General features: G+C 45.7%; 1 protein-coding gene across 1 annotated transcript in view; it reads left to right on the plus strand.

Annotated features, from left to right (window-relative positions):
* ubox5 (U-box domain containing 5) overlaps positions 1-13,839 on the plus strand; it is a 49,495-nt gene extending 35,656 nt beyond the window's left edge. Inside the window, exons 3-5 of the mRNA XM_072497607.1 lie at positions 1,361-2,513; positions 10,039-10,179; positions 12,772-13,839. Coding sequence (XP_072353708.1) covers positions 1,361-2,513; positions 10,039-10,179; positions 12,772-12,980 — 1,503 coding nt within the window. The 3' untranslated portion in view covers positions 12,981-13,839. The remainder of the gene's footprint in view (positions 1-1,360; positions 2,514-10,038; positions 10,180-12,771) is intronic.
* Positions 13,840-19,885: the final 6,046 nt, after the last annotated feature.

Here is a 19,885-nt window from a genome sequence, read left to right on the forward strand (position 1 = left end):
ATGGGGGGATTTAGAACGAGGGAGCATAGGTTATAAAGAAGGGTTCTAGAATTGAGGAGGAATTTTTTCTCGCAGAGGGTCATCCGCAGTGAGCAGTGAAGGTTGGGTAATTGGATATATTCGAGGCTGAATTAAATGGATTTTTAATCTATAAAGTAGTCAACAGTTATAGGGACAGCCAAAATGGCTTTAGGGCCACAATTGGATTGGCCGTGACCTTACTGAATGGCGGAGCAGGCTCGAGGGGTCGAATGGCCTCATCCTTTTATTTGAATGTTCAAAGGCCATTCGGCCCAGCTGGTCTTTACTAATGTTTCAGCTCCATTCAAACCCCCTCCAACACTCCTTCATATAATACTATCACTTTTCATTCTATTTCTTTCTCCCTCATATACTTTTTTAGTTTCTATATACTATGTAATTTTCCTTAAAAACGTTTATGCTGTTTCCCTCTACTGCATGTTGCAGTGTGTTCCATATTCTAACCATTCTTTAGTTAAAAATGTTTCTCCTGAATTTATCATTGGAACAATTGATGACCATCTTATTATAGTGGCCCCTAGCTTTGGACTCTCAACAATAACTTCTCCTAATCTACGCAACCAATCTCCTCCATCATTTTAAAGACCTATATTATCAATGTTCTTCCTAACTTTAATTTTTTTTAAATAATCTGTATTGTCACAGGTAGGCTTCCATTAACACTGAAATTAAGTTACTGTGAAAAGCCCCTAGTAGCCACATTTGGCGCCTGTTCGGGTACACAGAGAGAGAATTCAGAATGTCCAATTCACCTAACAGCACATCTTTCGGGACTTGTGGGAGGAAACCGGAGCACCCGGAGGAAACCCACGCAGACACGGGGAGAACGTACAGACTCTGCACTCCACACAGACAGTGGCCCAAGACGGGAATCGAACCTGGGACCCTGGAGCTGTGAAGCAACAGTACTAACCACTGTGCTACCGTGCCGCCCATACTGAGGGTTTTCCTCCATTGAAGGCCATCTGCCCATCAATATACAGGATCTCACTGGCTCCTATGTCTCTGCTGATAAGAGGGAGCTGGGCAATCTCCTTCAATAGCTCCACAAGCTGTTTCTTTGAATGGCAACTGGGAGGCAAGAATGCAAACTCGATGATAAACCTCCCTTTCACTCCTTTCCCTTTTCAGAGAGAGGTCACCAATTCTGTCCTTGTCCGAGTTGGGAACTGACTGGAGTGGGAGATCGGGCCTGTGTATTGCTGCTCCCTGGTCCAGTAGCTCTGTGCTGATGAATTAACGGAAGAATGTTTTTATCCAACAGGTGCGCAGGAATGAAACTGTTCTACCTTTTATCTTCTTATTACTTTTTGCCCAGGTCTGCGCTGACGGCTACGAAGTGAGCAACCTGATCTCTGCGGACCCTGTGAAAAGAAAATGCGGATTCCGTGCCGAATACTTCATTAAACCTCCTCTACACGTTACCATTTCGTTCCCTTTTAATGTGGAACTCTGTAGGGTTGACATAGATGTCTCAGCTAGGTTGCAAAACTCTATGGGATTGGATATTTACACATGCACCACATGTAGTAGGAATGTGATGTGGAATGAGGTTTCCACACAAAACTCTCAGCTGGCAGACCAGGCCTTTTCAGATAATGATGTTTTCATGTTGGTTGGGAAGACCACACTGAAAAACCAAAATAAAGTATCCTTCAGGCACAAAGCCTTTAAGGCCAGGGCTCCCTTTAATGATCAGTCTGCTGTTGCTGATGGTACTTTTGTGCAAGATTTGTGGAATAAGGGACAGTTTTCATTGACAAATATAAATCACCTCAGGATCTGCATTACTTATGTGTCAGGTGGCAGTTTGCCTTGCATAAGGAGGGTTGACGTCTGGGGCCAGCCATCTAGGTCATCCCCTCGTAAAGTTATAGAAAGCATCTACAGAGTTTATCAGAAACACCAGGCTGGACAATCTGTTCCAATTGTCACAAAGGAAAATGTTTCTGTTGCACAGTCTAGCGATATACCGAGCCTGCAGCCGGATGTTAGCGGATCTCCGATGACTAATGGGAATATTCCGGAAGAATTTCTAGATCCCATCACTTCCGAGATCATGGTCCTTCCTATGTTACTTCCCTGTGGCAAAGTGATTGATCAGAGTACTCTGGACAAATACAGTAGATGTGAAGCCACGTGGGGCAGAGTGCCGAATGATCCCTTCACAAACGTTCCCTTCAGCCGGCATTCCAAACCAGTCCCTCACTCGACACTTAAAGCAAGGCTGGACTGTTTCCTGCTGCATAACACAATACCAGATCGTGCTGTCGTGGGGAGAACTCGCGTTGGATTTGTTGCCTCCTCTGCAGTGAAGAGAAAATCAGACTACGCACAGGAAGACATCACCAGTCCTACCTCTGAAGGAATGAGTGCTGGCGCTGGTGGGAATTCCGCTGCTATGTCGGATTGTGATGAAAAGAGATTCAAAACAGAAGTGAAAGAACTGCAAGAGCCTGGGCAAGATTTGGGTATAACCATTTTTAATTTCCTCCCTTATGTCAGTTATTATCTTCTGGAGGTATTGATCATAATTAGCCTTCAGTTCCACCAGTGTCAATTATCCACGTAAAAGTGATCATCCCTCATGTGAGTGTTAAGAAATTATAGAAACAGGAATTTCTAAATGAGATAATCCAGGATCCATCAGCAATAATATTTGATGTGGCACCTTATCAAATGCCTTCTCGAAATCTAAGTCTAGTACATCCACTGGCTTTCCTTTATCCACAGCATTTGTGACTTCTTCAAAGAACCCCAATAAACAGGCCAGCACGGTGGCGCAGTGGTAGCACTGCAGCCTCACGGTGCTGAGGTCCCAGGTTCGATCCCGGCTCTGGGTCACTGTCCGTGTGGAGTTTGCACATTCTCCCCGTGTTCGCGTGGGTTTCGCCCCCACAACCCAAAAAGATGTGCAGGCTAGGTGGATTGGCCATGCTAAACTGCCCCTTAATTTAAAAAGTGAATTGGGTACTCTAAATTTTTTTTTTTTAAAAGAACCCCAATAAATTGGTTAAACATTATTTCCCTTTCACAAAAAAAACATGTTGATGCTCCCTGATTGCCTTGAATTTTTCCAAGTGCCCCGCAATAACATCTTCAGTAACAGCTTCTAACATTTTCCCAATTACAGATGGTAGGCTAACTAGACTGCAGTTGCCTGCTTTCTGTCTTCCTCCCATTTTGAATAAAGAAGTTCCATTTCGTATCTTCCAATCTAATGGAAACGTCCCTGACACTATAGAATTTTGGAAAAGTAAAACCAATGTACCAACTATCTCACTAGACACTACTTTCTAGACCTTAGAGTGAAGTTCACTCGGACCCAGAGATTTGTCAGCCCACAGACCCAACAATTAGATGTGGTGTTCCACAAGGATCTGTGCAGGGGCCTCAACTCTTTATGATTTCTATAAATTACTTAGTTAAAGGGTCTGACAGTATGGTTGCTAAGTTTGCTGATGTCAAGCAGATAAGTACAAAAGTAATAAAAACGGGCTTCCAGGTGCGGCGATGACCAGCTAAGTCGCACGTTTCGGCACCTCCGGTTGAAACGGACTTTTGGGCTCTTATTAAGAGCCCCAACGGCAATTTTTAGCGGCCAAAATCATTGTGCGGTGAAATAGGAGGGAATCCCCCCGTATAAATATGGATAAAGGAGAGGATAGCGGCCGGATTACAGTGGATCCACTGGAGCAGCAGCAAGGAAGGGAAGCTCGAAGCAAGATGGCATTGGAAGGTGGCTGTTCAGTATGGGGCCCGGAGCAACAAGAGTTCCTGCGGCGCTGTGTGGAAGAGCTGAAGGAGGTGTTGGCCCCGATGCTACAGGCGATTGAAGGGCTAAAGGAGGCGCAGAGGACCCAGGAGTTGGAGCTTCGGGAAGCCCTGGAGAATAACTCGAGGAGGAAGAATTTAAGAGTCTTGGGTCTTCCCGAAGGCATAGAGGGGGCGGACGTCGGGGCATATGTGAGCACGATGCTTCACTCGCTAATGGGATCGGAGGCCCCGACGGGCCCTTTGGAGGTGGAGGGAGCTTACCGAGTTCTGGCGCGAAGACCAAAGGCAGGAGAAATACCTCGAGCCATGGTGGTGAGGTTTCACCGCTACAATGACAGAGAGATGGTTCTAAGATGGGCGAAGAAAACTCGGAGCTGCAGGTGGGAGAACGCGGTGATCCGCGTGTACCAGGATTGGAGTGCGGAGGTGGCGAGAAGGAGGGCAAGTTTCAACCGGGCCAAGGCGGTGCTCCACAAAAAGAAGGTTAAATTTGGAATGTTGCAGCCGGCGAGACTGTGGGTCACACACCAAGGGAAGCACCACTACTTTGAGACGGCAGAAGAGGCGTGGACATTCATTGTGGACGAGAAGCTGGAATAGTCTGGCGAGAGAAAAAGCTTCTGTAATAAAGTGGTGGGGTGATTATGTGGGGCGGGGGGGAATTTTTTCAATTTTTCTCTTTTCCCCTCGTGGGGGGGGGGGGCTATGGGGAACTGTGGGCGCCGGTGGGGAGGAAAGGGGAAGGAGAAGGGAACTGCGGCATCAGGGGCTTGGCCGAGTGGGAAACGCGGGCTTTGCTCCCGCGCTATGGTAATTGTGGCGGGAACGGGGACGCAGGAAGGAGGGGGCCTCGCACAATGAGGGGCCGAGGACAAACGGGGGAAGCCGAGGTCAGCCAGAGTTTGCTGACTTCTGGGAGCAACATGGGGGGTGCAACTACGCTAGAAAGGGATCTAGTGGAGGGGGGGGGGTTAACTGGGTTGCTGCTGCTAAGGGGAAGGGGAAGCTGTTATGGGGCGGGGTAGTCGGGACGGGAGAGCACCGTCGGTGGGATATACGGGTACGTGGGAACCGGGTGAGGATCTGGGTTAGAAAAGGGGATGGCTAGTCGACATTGTGGGGGGGGGGGGGGGGGGGTAAAGAGCCCCCCAACCCGGCTGATCACGTGGAACGTGAGAGGGCTGAATGGGCCGATTAAAAGGGCACGGGTACTCGCACACCTAAAGAACTTAAAGGCAGATGTGGTCATGTTGCAGGAGACGCACTTGAAACTGGCAGATCAGGTCAGACTACGTAAAGGATGGATGGGATGGCTTAGATGCGAAGAATAGGGGGGTGGCTATCTTAGTGGGGAAACGGGTACAGTTTGAGGCAAAGACCATAGTGGCGGACAGTGGGGGTAGATATGTGATGGTGAGTGGCAGATTGCAAGAGGAGGCGGTGGTTCTGGTGAACGTATACGCCCCGAATTGGGATGATGCAAACTTCATGAAGCGCATGCTGGGGCGTATCCCGGACCTAGAGGCGGGAAAGCTGGTAATGGGGGGAGACTCCAATACGGTGCTTGATCCAGGGCTGGACCGGAGTGAGGAGGGGGTTTTTGCAGCGTAGCAGGGATAGGGGGGGACTGGCATTGCGGAGCTTAAGTGATTATTATTGGGCCGCAAATATCTTAATGGTGTGTAAGTGGATGGGAGAAGGGGAGGGAGCGGCGTGGAAGAGACTGGAAATGGCGTCCTGTAAAGGAACCAGCCTACAAGCATTGGCGACGGCGCCGTTGCCGTTCTCCCCGACGAAATACACCACAAGTCCAGTGGTGGTGGCAACGCTGAAAATTTTGGGACAGTGGAAACGGCATAAGGGAATGGCGGGTGCCTCGGTGCGGTCCCCGATAAGAAATAATCATAGGTTTGTCCCGGGGAGAATAGATGGGGGATTTAGAACATGGCAGAGAGCAGGGATTGTGCAACTGAGAGATCTGTTCCTAGACGGGACGTTTGCGAGTCTGGGAGCGCTGACGGAAAAATACGGGTTGCCCCAGGGGAATGCATTTCGGTACATGCAATTGAGGGCTTTTGCGAGGCAACAGGTGAGGGAATTTCCGCAGCTCCCGACGCAGGAGATTCAGGATAGAGTGATTTCGGGGACATGGGTGGGGGATGGTAGGGTGTCAGATATATACAGGGAAATGAGAGACGAGGGGGAGATCATGGTGGATGAGCTGAAGGGAAAATGGGAAGAAGAGCTGGGGGAAGAGATCGAAGAGGGGCTGTGGGCAGAAGCCCTACGCAGGTTAAACTCTTCGTCCTCGTGTGCCAGGCTTAGCCTGATACAATTCAAGGTCTTGCACAGGGCGCACATGACCGGAGCAAGGCTCAGTAAATTTTTCGGGGTAGAGGATAGGTGCGGGAGATGCGCGAGAAGCCCAGCGAACCACACCCACATGTTTTGGTCATGCTCGGCACTGCATGGGTTCTGGGTGGGGGTGGCAAATGTGCTTTCGAAGGTGGTGGGGGTCCGGGTCGAGCCAAGCTGGGGGTTGGCTATATTCGGGGTTGCAGAAGAGCCGGGAGTGCAGGAGGCAAGAGAGGCTGATGTTTTGGCTTTTGCGTCCCTAGTAGCCCGGCGAAGGATATTGTTAATGTGGAAGGAAGCTAAACCCCCGGGCGTGGAGGCCTGGATAAACGACATGGCAGGGTTTATAAAACTGGAACGGATAAAGTTCGCACTAAGAGGTTCGGCTCAAGGGTTCACCAGGAGGTGGCAACCGTTCATTGACTATCTCGCAGAACGATAAAGGAACTGGGAAAGTAGCAGCAGCAACCCAGGGGGAGGGGGGAGAGGGGGGGTCCTCAGGGGTGCTTTTGTATGGATATTTTTACTTGGATATGTATATTGGCTTGTTTGACTTTACTATTTGGGAAAATTAATATTTTGTTATGGCAGTTGCCATTTAGTTTATATATTATTTATTTATTTGTTAAAAAACGGTCACTATTATTTATATTGTTTGATTGTTGTAAAAAGGGGAAACATTTTTGTACTGTTTTGTTTGGCTGAAAAAAATTTGAATAAAATATATTTTTAAAACAAAACAAAACATTGAGATAGGACTGGGTAGGGCAGGTTCTTTTCGCCTCGTTCTCAACCAGTAGTCGGGGCGTAGCAGTATTAGTCAATAAAAATGTGCCTTTGAAAATAGAGAACTGTGTGAAAGCCAAGGAGGGTAGATGTGTGATTATCAATATGAAATTTGTCTTGATAATAAATGTGTATGGTTCTCCAAATAATTCCCCTGATTTTGGTAGTAAAACCTTCATGGACTTTGAAAAAAAAAAAGTAATAAAAACAGAAAATGCTGGATAAACTCAGCAGATCTGGTAGCATCTGTGGAGCGAGAAATAGTTAACATTTTGAGTCCGTCTGTCTCTTCTTCAGAACTTAAAAAGAGTAATATGAACTCAAAATGTTTACTCTGTGCAAGTGCAGCAAGTAATAAGTGAAACTAATAGAATGTTATCGTTTATTGCAATGGGAATTGAATGTAAGAGTAGGGAAATTATGCATCAGTTATACAGGACATTGCTGAGACCACATCTGGAGTACTCTGTACAGTATTGGTCTCCTTATTTAAGGAAAGATGTAAGTGCATTAAGAGCAGTTCAGAGAAGATTTACAAGATTAATACCTGGAATGGATGTGTTTTATAAGGAAAGGCTAGACAAGCCTTGTGTCTGCTGGAGTTTAGAATAGTAAGAGGCGACTTGATTGAAACATACAGGAACGTGACGGGTCTTGACGTTGGCTGTGGAGTGGATGTTTCCTCTTGAGGGAGAATCTAGAACCAGGGGTCATTTGAAAATAAGAGGTCACCTATTTAGGACCGAGATGAAAAGAAACCCTTTACACTCTGAGGTATGTGAGACTTTGGAATTCCCTTTCTTAAAAGGTTCACCCGAGGAAGGAGCAGCGCTCCGAAAGCTAGTGATTTGAAACAAACCTGTTGGATTTTAACCTGGTGTTGTAAGACTTCTTACTGTCCTTAAACGGTGGTTCAGGCAGAGTCCTTGACTATCTTTAATGCAGAGGTAGATAGATTATTGATTACCAAGGGGGTAAAAGATTATCGCTGGTAGGCTGGAATGTGAAATTGAGGTTAAACTAAGATTAGCCAAGATTGAATTGGATGTAGGAACAGTTTCTAAGGGCTGAGTGGCCTATGCCTACTCCTTGTTTGCATGTTGTCGCCTCCACTCCCGTGCCCTTCCCAGCAGGGTCGCTGGCCTGTAATCGGGAGCAGTAATCCTGGCTGAGCCAGCATTAAAGTGCATCAGTTTTTGGTAACATTGAAGTGTGACATGTACAGGTACTGAAGGCAAAGTGTCACATTTGTTATACATGTAAAGCTATAGTTTTTTTTAAATAGCTGATCGTTCTTCTGACTGATGGCCATAATTTAAAACCAAGTATATTTAATGATGTGGAGATGCCGGCGTTGAACTGGGGTGAGCACAGTAAGAAGTCTTACAACACCAGGTTAAAGTCCAACAGGTTTGTTTCAAATCACTAGCTTTCGGAGTACTGCTCTTTCCTCGGGTGAATGAAGAGGTATGTTCCAGAAACATATATATAGACAAAGTCAAAGATGCAAGACAATGCTTTGAATGCGAGCATTTGCAGGTAATTAAGTCTTTACAGATCCCGAGATCGGGGTAACCCCAGGTTAGAGGTGTGAATTGTCGCAAGCCAGGATTTTGCAAACCCAGGCCAGATGGTGGGGGATAAATGTAATGCGACATGAATCCAAGGCCTCAACCGGGGGTAAACCCCAATTTATAACCTCTGATTGTTAACCCACTCGCCAGAGGATATAAGTTTTCTGTATCTGCTCTGGCAAACCTTCTCATAATCTTGAAAACCTCAATTAAGTCACCACTTGACTGTCTCTGTTCCTATTCCTAATAGGCTGGCAATTTTTTCTGCTCGTTCATGGGTGTTGCTGGAGTGTCAGCATTTATTACTCTCATCCTTAATTGCCCTTGAGTAGGCTTTATTAATGTGAGGTTTTACAAGATGGTTGTTTTGGGACTGTCTCTTTAATTCCAGGTAAATGAAGTGGGTCATGTGATCTTCAAATTCTGCCTCAATTACATTGAGGGCTGGTTTAGTTCAGTGGGCTAGACAGCTGGTTTGTTATGCAGAACAAGGCCAGCAGCGCGGGTTCAATTCCCGTACCAGCTTACCTGAACAGGCGCCGGAATGTGGCGACTAGGGGCTTTTCACAATAACTTCACACTTGTGACAATAAAAGGTTATTATTATTATTGTTACCTGATGGTTTGGTTACAATGGTACGGAGAAGCCAGGGTGAGACTTCTGGGAGCATAATGTAAACCTGAGACAAAGACAAGAGCAACTGTGCTAACTTGCCTTTCAGTCTTGGAGATTTCAGGCAGATAGAAAGGGAGAAATTACGGATAGACAAAGGACTGCAGTAAATGTAGTCAGTAGAAAGGAGCCAATGTCGTTACTGATATCTAGGTGGAAAGCCGGTCTCTGGACAAAGAGACATATCCCCAGGCTATCTAAGGTATCCTGAAGGTTCGTCTTGATGTGGCTGGATTGGTAAGAATTGTTGGAGTGGGCCTCACTGCTGGTATTCAGTTTGGGACTCCCAAACCTGCTACGACCTCTGTAGAAACTGATAACTTTAAAAAGGAATTCAAACTTCCAGTTAATAGCTGAAAGGATGACACCAGATTTCACAACTTAAGACTTTTTTTTACTGTAACAAAAGATTAGAAGCACTATTGACTAAACAGCACATACTTGTTTAACTCCATTCAGCCCATTCTGTCTGCATTGGCTCTTTGAATGAACCAAAAACCTAGTGTCATTCCCCTGTCTTCTCATAACCTTGAAAATTATTCCCTTTTAGTTAACAGTTTAATATCCTCGTGAAGGCCTCAATTGAACCTGGCTCCACCACACTCTCAGGCAGTACGTTCCAAACTTTAACCACATTCTGCATGAAAATGTTTTTCCTCATGTTGCTATTACTTCTTTTGCCAATTACTTGAAATCTGCGCCCTTTTGTTTCTAATCAATGGTGGTAGGATGGTCGAACTTCAGCTCTCTTTGGAAATGGTCATTGCTTGGCGCTAGTAGTGTGAATGTTCCATGTTTCGAAGTGATTTGCTTTTTGGTTGTATCTAACAGGTATGGTTTCTCATGAGCAGCGGTTATCACAAAGTCTGGACAGTGCCTTGGCTTCTGCCTTAAGTACTCTCCCGTCGTTCACTGCCAGGCAAAGACCAGACAAACAGCTAGAGGCTGGAAGCATCCCTGACTATACACAAGGTACTATATGTAGATAGTGGCTCGGAGCTAATTTGTAATGCTGTAACAATAACATTGCAACCCTGCAGCACCTTTAATGTAGCAAGAGAGAGGATGTTGCAAAATCTGAGTTGTCCCCTTTTGGATGAAGCATCAAACCAAGGCTCCATCTTCCTGTTTAAGGTGGTGGCAGAATTCGAGGAGGAGCTGAAATGTCCTGCCCAAAATTTCCCCCTCAAATAACACCAACATAAACTGTTCACCTTGCCATCTATCTGTGGAGGCCTATCTGTAAATTAATTTCTGCATTTTCCAGCAGAACAATAGTGACTACACTTCAAAAGTACTTCATTATTTGGAGTGCTTTGCTTGTCCTGGGATTTAGTAAAAACACTGAGTAGAAGTTCAGCATAGGCACGTAGCTGTTAGATATAGCACTCAGGGCGAAGGGGATCAAAGGCTATGGGGAGGTAAGCGGGATTAGGCTATATAGTTGGATGATCAGCCACGATAATGATTGAGGGAGTGGGCTTGAAGGACCAAATGGCCTCCTCCTGCTCCTATTTTCCACGTTCACTGGATAAACGGGCAGGACTGTATCGGAATATTTTTCAGTGATTTTCAAAGTGGCAAGAAAGTGAAAGCAATAGGCCCCCCCAGCAAGGAATAACACCTTGAGAACAAGACCGGAAGGCAGCAAAGAGACCAAAGAGTACTGGGCAAATCACCATGACTGCAATGTCTCCATTGAGAAACAATTGGCCCAATTCCGTTGGATAAAATGGTATGTTGCCAACAATTAGAATTTGAAGCGCAATTTTTAAAGGGGAAATTTATCATGACTCTGACCCATAGACCCGTTTAAGGAAGAAATGTTTGACCTAAATTCTGAACTATGTTCTGACAATTTGAGCAAATAACTGAGCCGAGGTTGTGTTCTGTGGCATTAAATTGGGCATCAGTTTCCTTTCAGTAGAATGGCCTGCAGTAAGTATTTCTGATGGAACTTACTGTTGAGCTCCCAAACTTGGTGAAATGTCCCCCTATTGAACTAACCCCACTGTAGTCCTAAATCATCTAGTTTATGGTCCATATTAATATTTTAGCTTTAGGAAGGTTAAATTTGCACAGGTAAGGTAATTAAAATGCTGAATTCAGAAATTGACAGAATAGCTCATATAATGGCCTATACGTTGTGTTCCGCATATACTTATGATGTCAGAGTTAGGAGAGTAAAAACCATAAACATTGCAGATGGCCTTCATTTAGCTGGGGGACTGCAGGCAGAAAGTCTGAGGAGAATTGTCCTTATTTACTCATGCAAATCGCAAGGTCAAAAGGTTTGATTTTGAAGCTAGAAGTTAATTATTCTAAATATCAATCAGACATCTCAACTAACCTCTGTTACCATGGAAATGGCAGGGTGGAGCCTTGACTTGAATTCTGGGAAATTGTCTGGCATTTTTCTAGAATGTCTTCTGGGTTTGGAACTAAAAGCACCCAAGTTAGTGGGTGTAAGCCCAGAGTTCAGCAGGAAGGGAAAGACAGGACCGAAAAGCCGCTGTAGGCCAGGAGCAAAAGGGTTTTCAGAAAGTGGGGGAATTTCTGAGGTGGGGGCACTAAGAAGTTACCCGAGAGAGTGCAGTGTAACCCTAAGGGTAGAATCTTACCAGAATTTGGCAAAGAGTCAGGCTCAGACTGAAAACTGGCTGTGTAACTCTCCAGTTGCACAGACCAGTTTTCTCTCCAGATCTTGAGCCTCTTTAAAGAAAGAAAACGAGTGCACGGGGTTTATGCTATCATTGTGACAGCACGGAACCTGATAGAGCAGACATCCGGCGGCAGAGACGTCGGGGTGCCATCTTTAAAGGATTTTGTGGACTTGCTTGGGTCATGGAAACAATCAGCAATGAAACTGAAAGGCCCCCAGCCCCGGATTCTTTGGGCCTCCTTCCCCGCCCGGATACTCATCAGAGGCACCATCCCCACAAACCCTCCCCTTACCACTGCAGGTGTATCGCTGGTGTCTACCCCCCTCCTCCCCCAATGCCTGCCAGTTTCTCCCTCACAGCCTGCTCCCACCACACTTTAATGGAAACACTCCATGGAGCTCCCGCAAAGGCCCATCTTTGGCATGGTCTCTGCTGTAGGATGGCAGTGCCAACCTGTGCCAGGGTTACCCTCTTCTCTCTCTTTCCACACCCGCCACCTCCCCAGGAGAGGGGGGGGGAATCACGTGGGGCGATTCAGTTGAGAATTTTAATCTAAAGTACACATGTTTGTGTTTCGTAATGGTTTTTGATGTATTCACCAAAGACACTTTATTTAGCAGTGTTTGCTTTTCTTGTTTCTGGTATAGCAAAATTCATTTGTTTTAAACCATGGAACCTCTAGCATCATTTCTTTCAACTGATCACTGGGTGTTTGACTTTCACTTTAAATGTCAGAAGTGCCTACCGGGATCGTAGCACTTCAGAGTTATCACTGCTAATTCCAATTGGCTTTGCCAGAGAGAGACCAGACTTAATCAGGAAAGGAAAAGATGGTGTTTGATGCAAGATAATCTCCATTCAAAGTGCTTTGAAAATGATGTTGTTGCCTCTTTCTCCGCAGAGCGGAATCCATCCAGTTCTGATGAAGCATGTAGCTCCTGCAACAAAACCTTCTCCGCATACTCTGAGAACGTGGTTGTGTACAGAATGCTGTGTGGACACCTGATATGCAGGCCCTGCCTATCAGAGAGGCGGAAATCTTCATCATTCTCCTGTTTGAAATGCAACAGGACACTCTCGACCAGTGATGTGGTGCGGGTTCACCGTTAGCCTCCTGGCACGTTTAAGCTGCTCCGAGTGTATTGAGCAAAAATCTTAAACACTATTGGTCTAACAGAGAACTTAATCTGCATTTCGCCGGAGCTGGAAAAATCAAGGAGCAGGAAAGAGCATTTAAATATAAATCTTTCTGATTTTGGAAATGGATTATTTACGATGTTGATATGTTGCAGCAAATTTCAATTGCTATGTTGACTTGAGAATTTATCAATGTTGCACCACAGTGGTTAAGGTGCTGGCTTCACAATGCAGGTTGGAATTTGGTTCCTGGGAGGGTTAAATGATGCAAAAACACCTTTCCTCAGAAGAGCAAAAACTCCACAAACAGTAAGAAGGAATTAAAAGGCTGTGAAATGTTCTGAACACAATTAAAACCCAACTATTGTTTTAGTGCTTTTATATTCCAGCAGCCTATCAGTGTTCAGAGCTGCCTCAGGCCTGCCTGTCCATCTGATTGGTCAGTTGACTGAATTAATAACAGGCCTCATCCAAAACCTGCGTTCTCCAACCAGGAGACATTTCAGCCATGACGTCCCATAGTTTCTCTGGGTACTGTGAGCTAAAGAGCATTTGATATTTCTAGGTTTGATTCCTCCTTTTCTTCAATGGAACTTAAAAACAAAAGACATTTATTTATAAGTTCCAATTAGATAAATAAAAATCCGCACATCTACAGTGTTTTCCTGAACCGGTGTCAGTAATTCAAGGGCGATTCCTGCAAATAATTATGAGCTTTCTCAATGCAATCTTTATTTCTGCACAAAACCTGTCCTGAGGCAGAAACATACGTTTTTTGTTTAATGTTGCAAATTGTCCTGAAAAGCCACAGAATAAAACTTTCTGCATCAAATCCATGTTTGGAAATTACTGTGCCATGTATAATATTGTTAACATCTGTGGAACATTGATTTTATTAATATGAGACTTGGATGTAGAGCCAAGACCCATAATGCAATACAGCACCAAGATTGAGAAGATGGGATATCAGAGGTTCTAGTTGTTAGAGGACCTCTATAAGATCACCCCTATGTCTTCAACGGAAAAAGGTCCCAGCCTCTCCTTATATCTCAGACCATCAAGTCCTGGTAGCATCATCGTAAATTTCTTCTGCACTCTTTCTAGTTTAACAATATCCTTCCTATATTAGGGTGACCAGAACTGGACACAGTATTCCATGTGTGGTCTTACCAATGTCTTGTACAACTTCAACAAGACGTCCCAACTCCGATATTCAATATTCTGACCAATAAATCCTAGCAAGCTGAATGCCTTCTTCACCACCCTGTCCACCTGCGCCTCCACCTTCAATGAGCTACGAACATGTACTCCTAGATCTCTTTGTTCTGTAACTCTCCCCAACTCCCTACCATTAACTTAGTAGGTCCTGCCCTGATAGGAGAAGTACTGTAGAGCTGTTGAAATTGTGCCCCCACAGAGTTTTCAATTCCTTCATGAGATATGGATGTCACTGGCTAAGCCAGCATTTGTTCTGCATTGATTCTCCATTGGCAGATGATTTGCTGCCTGTCCCTATGTTCCATGGGTGAGGATGTGGCCACGTTTTAAATCTCACGGCGAGTCCCTTTTTCCAGCATATTCTCCGTAATTCAAATGTTTCCATGATCCAAGCATGTCAATAAAATTATATTACAGCAAAAAGAAATCCACATTTGTAAGCATTGCAATGAAGGTTCCCCATTGGCAGATGATCAGGCCAGCTCCCTGGAAGGGCTGAATGGCTAAATCTGTGCTATTGTGACTTTACCAAGAATACCATGTGAAGATTTCATAAAAGCAAAATACTACAGCAGCTTGGCAGCAATCTGTAGAGAGAGAAACAGAGTAATGTTTCGATCCATATGACGATTCTTCAGAACACTATACATATGTGTGTATATATATATATAATATATGTGAAGATTTCAACAGCACTTAAAAGTTTACTTTCAGTATATGAAGTAAAACCCGAACTTTGTAATTATTTTCATTTTCAGAGAGATGTGCTTCTAATTCCACTGCCGCCTGGTGTCTCGTCTGCCTCCAATTTGCACTGAGCAGTCGCAACTAATTGGAGCAGTGGAACTGGGGATTGATTGTTATTGATTTATAGGATGGAGCTTGGTCTATAGTAACCCACCGCAGTTTCAAATAGTCAGTGAAGCTGTCTCCATCGTCATCTTGTCGCAAATTCTGCCCGCTATGAATACAAAATGGGATTTTTCAGAGCCCTTGCGCAAAGCACAAAATCGTGATTCTGAAAAGAAAGAACTTACACTATCCTGCCTTTCACCATCTCTGGATGTCTCAAAACGCTAGGAAAGGCAGCAGCCGATGTGTGCACAGCAAGATCCCACAAACAATGCTGTCATAATAACCAGATACGGAACAGTAGCACAGTGGTTAGCACTGTTGCTTCACAGCGCCAGGTGCCCAGGTTTGGTTCCCGGCTTGGGTCACTGTCTGTGCGGAGTCTGCACATTCTCCCTGTGTCTGCATGGGTTTCCTCCGGATACTCCGGTTTCCTCCCACAAGTCCCGAAAGACGGGCTATTAGGTCATTTGGACATTCTGAATTCTCCCTCTGTACCCAAACAGGCACCGGCGTGTGGCGACTAAAGACTTTTCACAGTAACTTAATTGCAGTGTTAATGTAAGCCTACTTGTGACAATAATAAAGATTATTATTATAGTAATTAGTGTAGAGGGAAAGGTGCTGCTCTTCTTCAAAAGCGACCTTTTCTATTCAATGTTGGACAACTTGATTCATAGACACCCCGTGGCAGCTTGGCAGCTCGTTTAATAATGAGGCTTAAGACCCATAATCATGGGCAGTTTGGGCTGATCCATTTAGTAACGCTCAGAGTTTGGGGCCTGCACTTTGTAGCCATCTGGGATGGCCACGTACCGATTACAAAATGGACACCCGCAAGGAATGCAGGGAAAATTGGACAATGCTAAGAAACAAGCAGGTGCAAGCTCTGTCTGTTGATTAGAACCTTAAACGCTCAGGACAGAAACTACCAAACGATTTACATACTAATGAGCCATCTCCGGGGACAAAAGGGAAACATTTAGATACACAATGTTAGGACAGACTCCCCGGTGCCAGAAGAAGCTAAGACAAAGCAGACTGACAGTCACCAGGACACACCCAACGATCAGGGAACCACCCCTCTATTGGAGGAAAATCAATACCGATGATTGGGAAAGACCCAATTAGTTGAGGCCAAGTTCAAGGCCCGACCAAAAGAGTGCAAAGTCCTTTGAAGTATAAGAGGTAACACCCAAGGGAGAATCTTTCTCCTTTGACTTTGGCTCTCACCGAAGAGAGAGACCAGCCTAGCAGCTGCATCAGACCAAGTAAGTTCCAAGTCAATGCACGCTACGAGATAGACGCTCCTAGTTGCTACCCTGTAAACAGCTCAACCCAGCAGCCTCAGAACTGAGCAACGGCCATTGTTCCTCTGACTGAGTGGGCACCCAAAGCTAAATATAGGCTTTAGTAATAGTGGTAGTTTAGTTCGTAGAGATTATGCATGAGTAGATTTGACTGTAAATAAATGAGCATTGCTTTTGAACTTACTAACTGGTGTATCGAGTCATTGATCAGTATTCGGTTCTGAACCTTGTGGCGGTGTCGAAAGATACCTGGCGACTCTTAAGCAAATGTGATTAAATAGAGTCAAATTAAGGACCAACCAAAAGTTAGCAACAACTTAAAACAATTTATTAGAAAGCTTTATGGACTACAACAGAATTCATGTGCTAACATCATAACTTACAATGCTAAGCCTAAACAAAGAATGCTGTGCCCTCCAAAAATAAGTAACTCTAAATCAGAAATAGAAAGTCAAAGCTTTGACTTTACATCCGATACTAGTACCTGGATCTTACCTATATGTGGAATGTATATTCTGTCAGACGTGTAACATTTAGAAAGCACTGAAGTGTCAGTTTCAGCAGTGTGCTGAAGTCTTCGAGTGAACCAAAATACATATGCTGATTTTACAGAGGATTCACTGGTCTCTGGCACAGAAACAAGCCATGTGGCCAGACCATGCCCAGGTGTATGCTGCACTCAAGTCTCCTATCTTTCTCACCTAAATCTACCATTGTAACCGTCCATTCACTTCTTCCTTAAATACATGTCTCACTTCCTCTTAAATGCATCTAACCTATTTGTTTCAACCACTTCCTGTGGTAGATGGTACCACAGTCACACCACTCTTTGAAAAATAAGTTCCTTCTGAATTCTTTTGGTTATATTGATGGCCTCTATTCGTGCTCTTCGCCACAAGAAGAAACATCGGGCGAGATTCTCTGAAAATGGGGCTATGTCCCCACGCCAGCGGGAAAAGTGGCGTCAACGACACCGGCGTAAATGGCCCCCCAGGGGGAGGAATTCTCAACCTTTCTAGGGGGCTAGGTTGCCACCAGAGTCGTCTCCGCTGCTCCAGCCGGCACCAAAGGGCTGGTGCGGGTTCGCGCATGCGCGGAACAGCCGACGTGATCTCGCGCATGCGCGGACCGGCCGGCGTATTTCCACGCATATGTGGAGGGTCTCTTCTCTGCGCTGGCCCCTGGGCAATATGGCGGAACCCGGCGCGGAGGAAAGAAGGCCTCCAAGGAAACAGCCCGCCTGCAGGATCGGTAGGCCCCGATCGCGGACCAGGCCACCGTCACGGATCTCCCCCCCCCTCCTCCCCCCGCAGGACTGCCCCCGCACACTCACCTGCCAGGTCCCGCCGTCCATGAGGTGAGTAATTCATGCTGGTGGGACTGGCCAAAACTGGACGGCCGCTCGGCCCATCGGGGCCCGGAAAATCGCCAGAGGAGCTGCTGTCAATGGCCCCCCACCCGCGTGGCGGGAATCCCGCCGCCGCCCGAAAAACAACACCGGAGAATAGGGCAGCCGGTGGCGGGGCGGGAATCGCGCATCCCCCCAGGGATTCTCCAAACCGATGTGGGGCCGGAACATCCTGGCCATTATCTTTGCATCCACTCTAACCTTTCATTGTTTTAATTTCTCTTCAGTGATAACTCGCTAATGAGTATGATTTTCCACATAAGAAACACCATGTTACTGCCCGTAGATTCTGTGGGTTATTGCATGGCTGATGAACTCGATCCTAGAGCTGCATGTTTGACCAGACATTTGGCAGGTGTTTCAAGGAGGTGGGATCGGTCCTTGGACTCTTCTTTCTCAGACTCCTTCTCCGTGCCTCCTCTGGCCATCGGGTGTCCTCGAAGAATTGTGTTCTTTTAATCAGGAGGTTCCTCCAAGTTGGTCTCTCCTGAGCAAGGGTCTCCCAAGTTTATGTTGCGTTTCTTGAGGTAAGCCTTCAGAGTGTCTTTGAAGCGCTTCCTTTGTCCTCTTGTTCGGAAGTCTTCCTTGAGCTGGGCAAAGAAGATTTGCTTTGGCAGTCGGGACTGTGACATCCTCAGCACATGTCCGGCCCAGCGGAGTTGGTTTTGGATGATCATGGCCTTGCTGCTGGTGTTCCTTGTTCATTCAAGGATATTGATGTTCGTATTTTTATAAATGTTTTTTATTGGGTTTTTGTCATTGATGTTAGTATGCCTGTCTTCAACCATGGCTTGGAGATTCTCTTCTGAGAGAGTGGAGATGGCGATTTCATCTGCATACGGAAGTTGAAGTTTTAATTATTAGATCATTGGAGTATAAGAATTGGCAAGTCATGTTGCAGATGTATAGAACCTTAGTTAGGCCACACTTGGAGTATAGTGTTCAATTCTGGTCGCCACACTACCAGAAGCATGTGGAGGCTTTAGAGAGGGTGCAGAAGAGATTTACCAGAATGTTGCCTGGTATGGAGGGCATAAGCTATGAGGAGCGATTGAATAAACTCGGTTTGTTTTCACTGGAACGAAGGAGGTTGAGGGGCGACCTGATAGAGGTATACAAAATTATGAGGGGCATAGACAGAGTGGATAGTCAGAGGCTTTTCCCCAGGGTAGAGGGGTCAATTACTAGGGGGCATAGGTTTAAGGTGAGAGGGGCAAGGTTTAGAGTAGATGTACGAGGCAAGTTTTTTACGCAGAGGGTAGTGGGTGCCTGGAACTCACTACCGGAGGAGGTAGTGGAGGCAGGGACGATAGGGACATTTAAGGGGCATCTTGACAAATATATGAATAGGATGGGAATAGAAGGATACGGACCCAGGAAGTGTAGAAGATTGTAGTTTAGTCGGGCAGTATGGTCGGCACGGGCTTGGAGGGCCGAAGGGCCTGTTCCTGTGCTGTACATTTCTTTGTTCTTTGTTCTTTATCACCCTTCAGCCTTATTTTCAAGGGAAAGGAGGGCCGGCCTGTCACTCCTTTCGCATTTCTGGTAGATTAAATTGTCTTTGCATCCTCTCCAGTGCCTCTGGCAACCAGAACTGCATGCAGTACTCTTGGTCTAAATGAGGTTTAGCATGACTTCCCAAGTTTTCAATTTATCCCGCTGGAAGTAAAGCCTTCGTTCTTCGGTCTAATTTCTTCTTCTGTTTCTATTTCTTCTGTCTAATAGCTGTCATAATATACATCTATGTATACAATGAAGTGCAGACAGGCAGTGATTGGCACACAGGATGACCAGTAAGCACACAGAACAGAGCAGCCAATCGCCAGACAGGACACGACCACTATAAAGCCAGAGGGCACCAGTTTTCCCGCTCTCTCGGGACCCAGCTTCTGAGACAGTCAGAGTTAGTGAGCTGGCCAGTGCAAACACCATGTGGTATCTAGTAAGTCTGGTTAAGCTAGTATCAGGTCTCCAGTCAAGTCAGCATAGTGTCAACCCACAGTTGAACATGTTTAATAGTTTAAATAAAATCGTGTTGCATCTTATCAAGTGTTGGAGGTCTGTCTCTCGCTACACTGCATCAAGTGAAG

The sequence above is a fragment of the Scyliorhinus torazame genome, chromosome 3, assembly GCF_047496885.1.
Source record: "Scyliorhinus torazame isolate Kashiwa2021f chromosome 3, sScyTor2.1, whole genome shotgun sequence".
NCBI classification, from domain to species: Eukaryota; Metazoa; Chordata; class Chondrichthyes; order Carcharhiniformes; family Scyliorhinidae; genus Scyliorhinus; species Scyliorhinus torazame.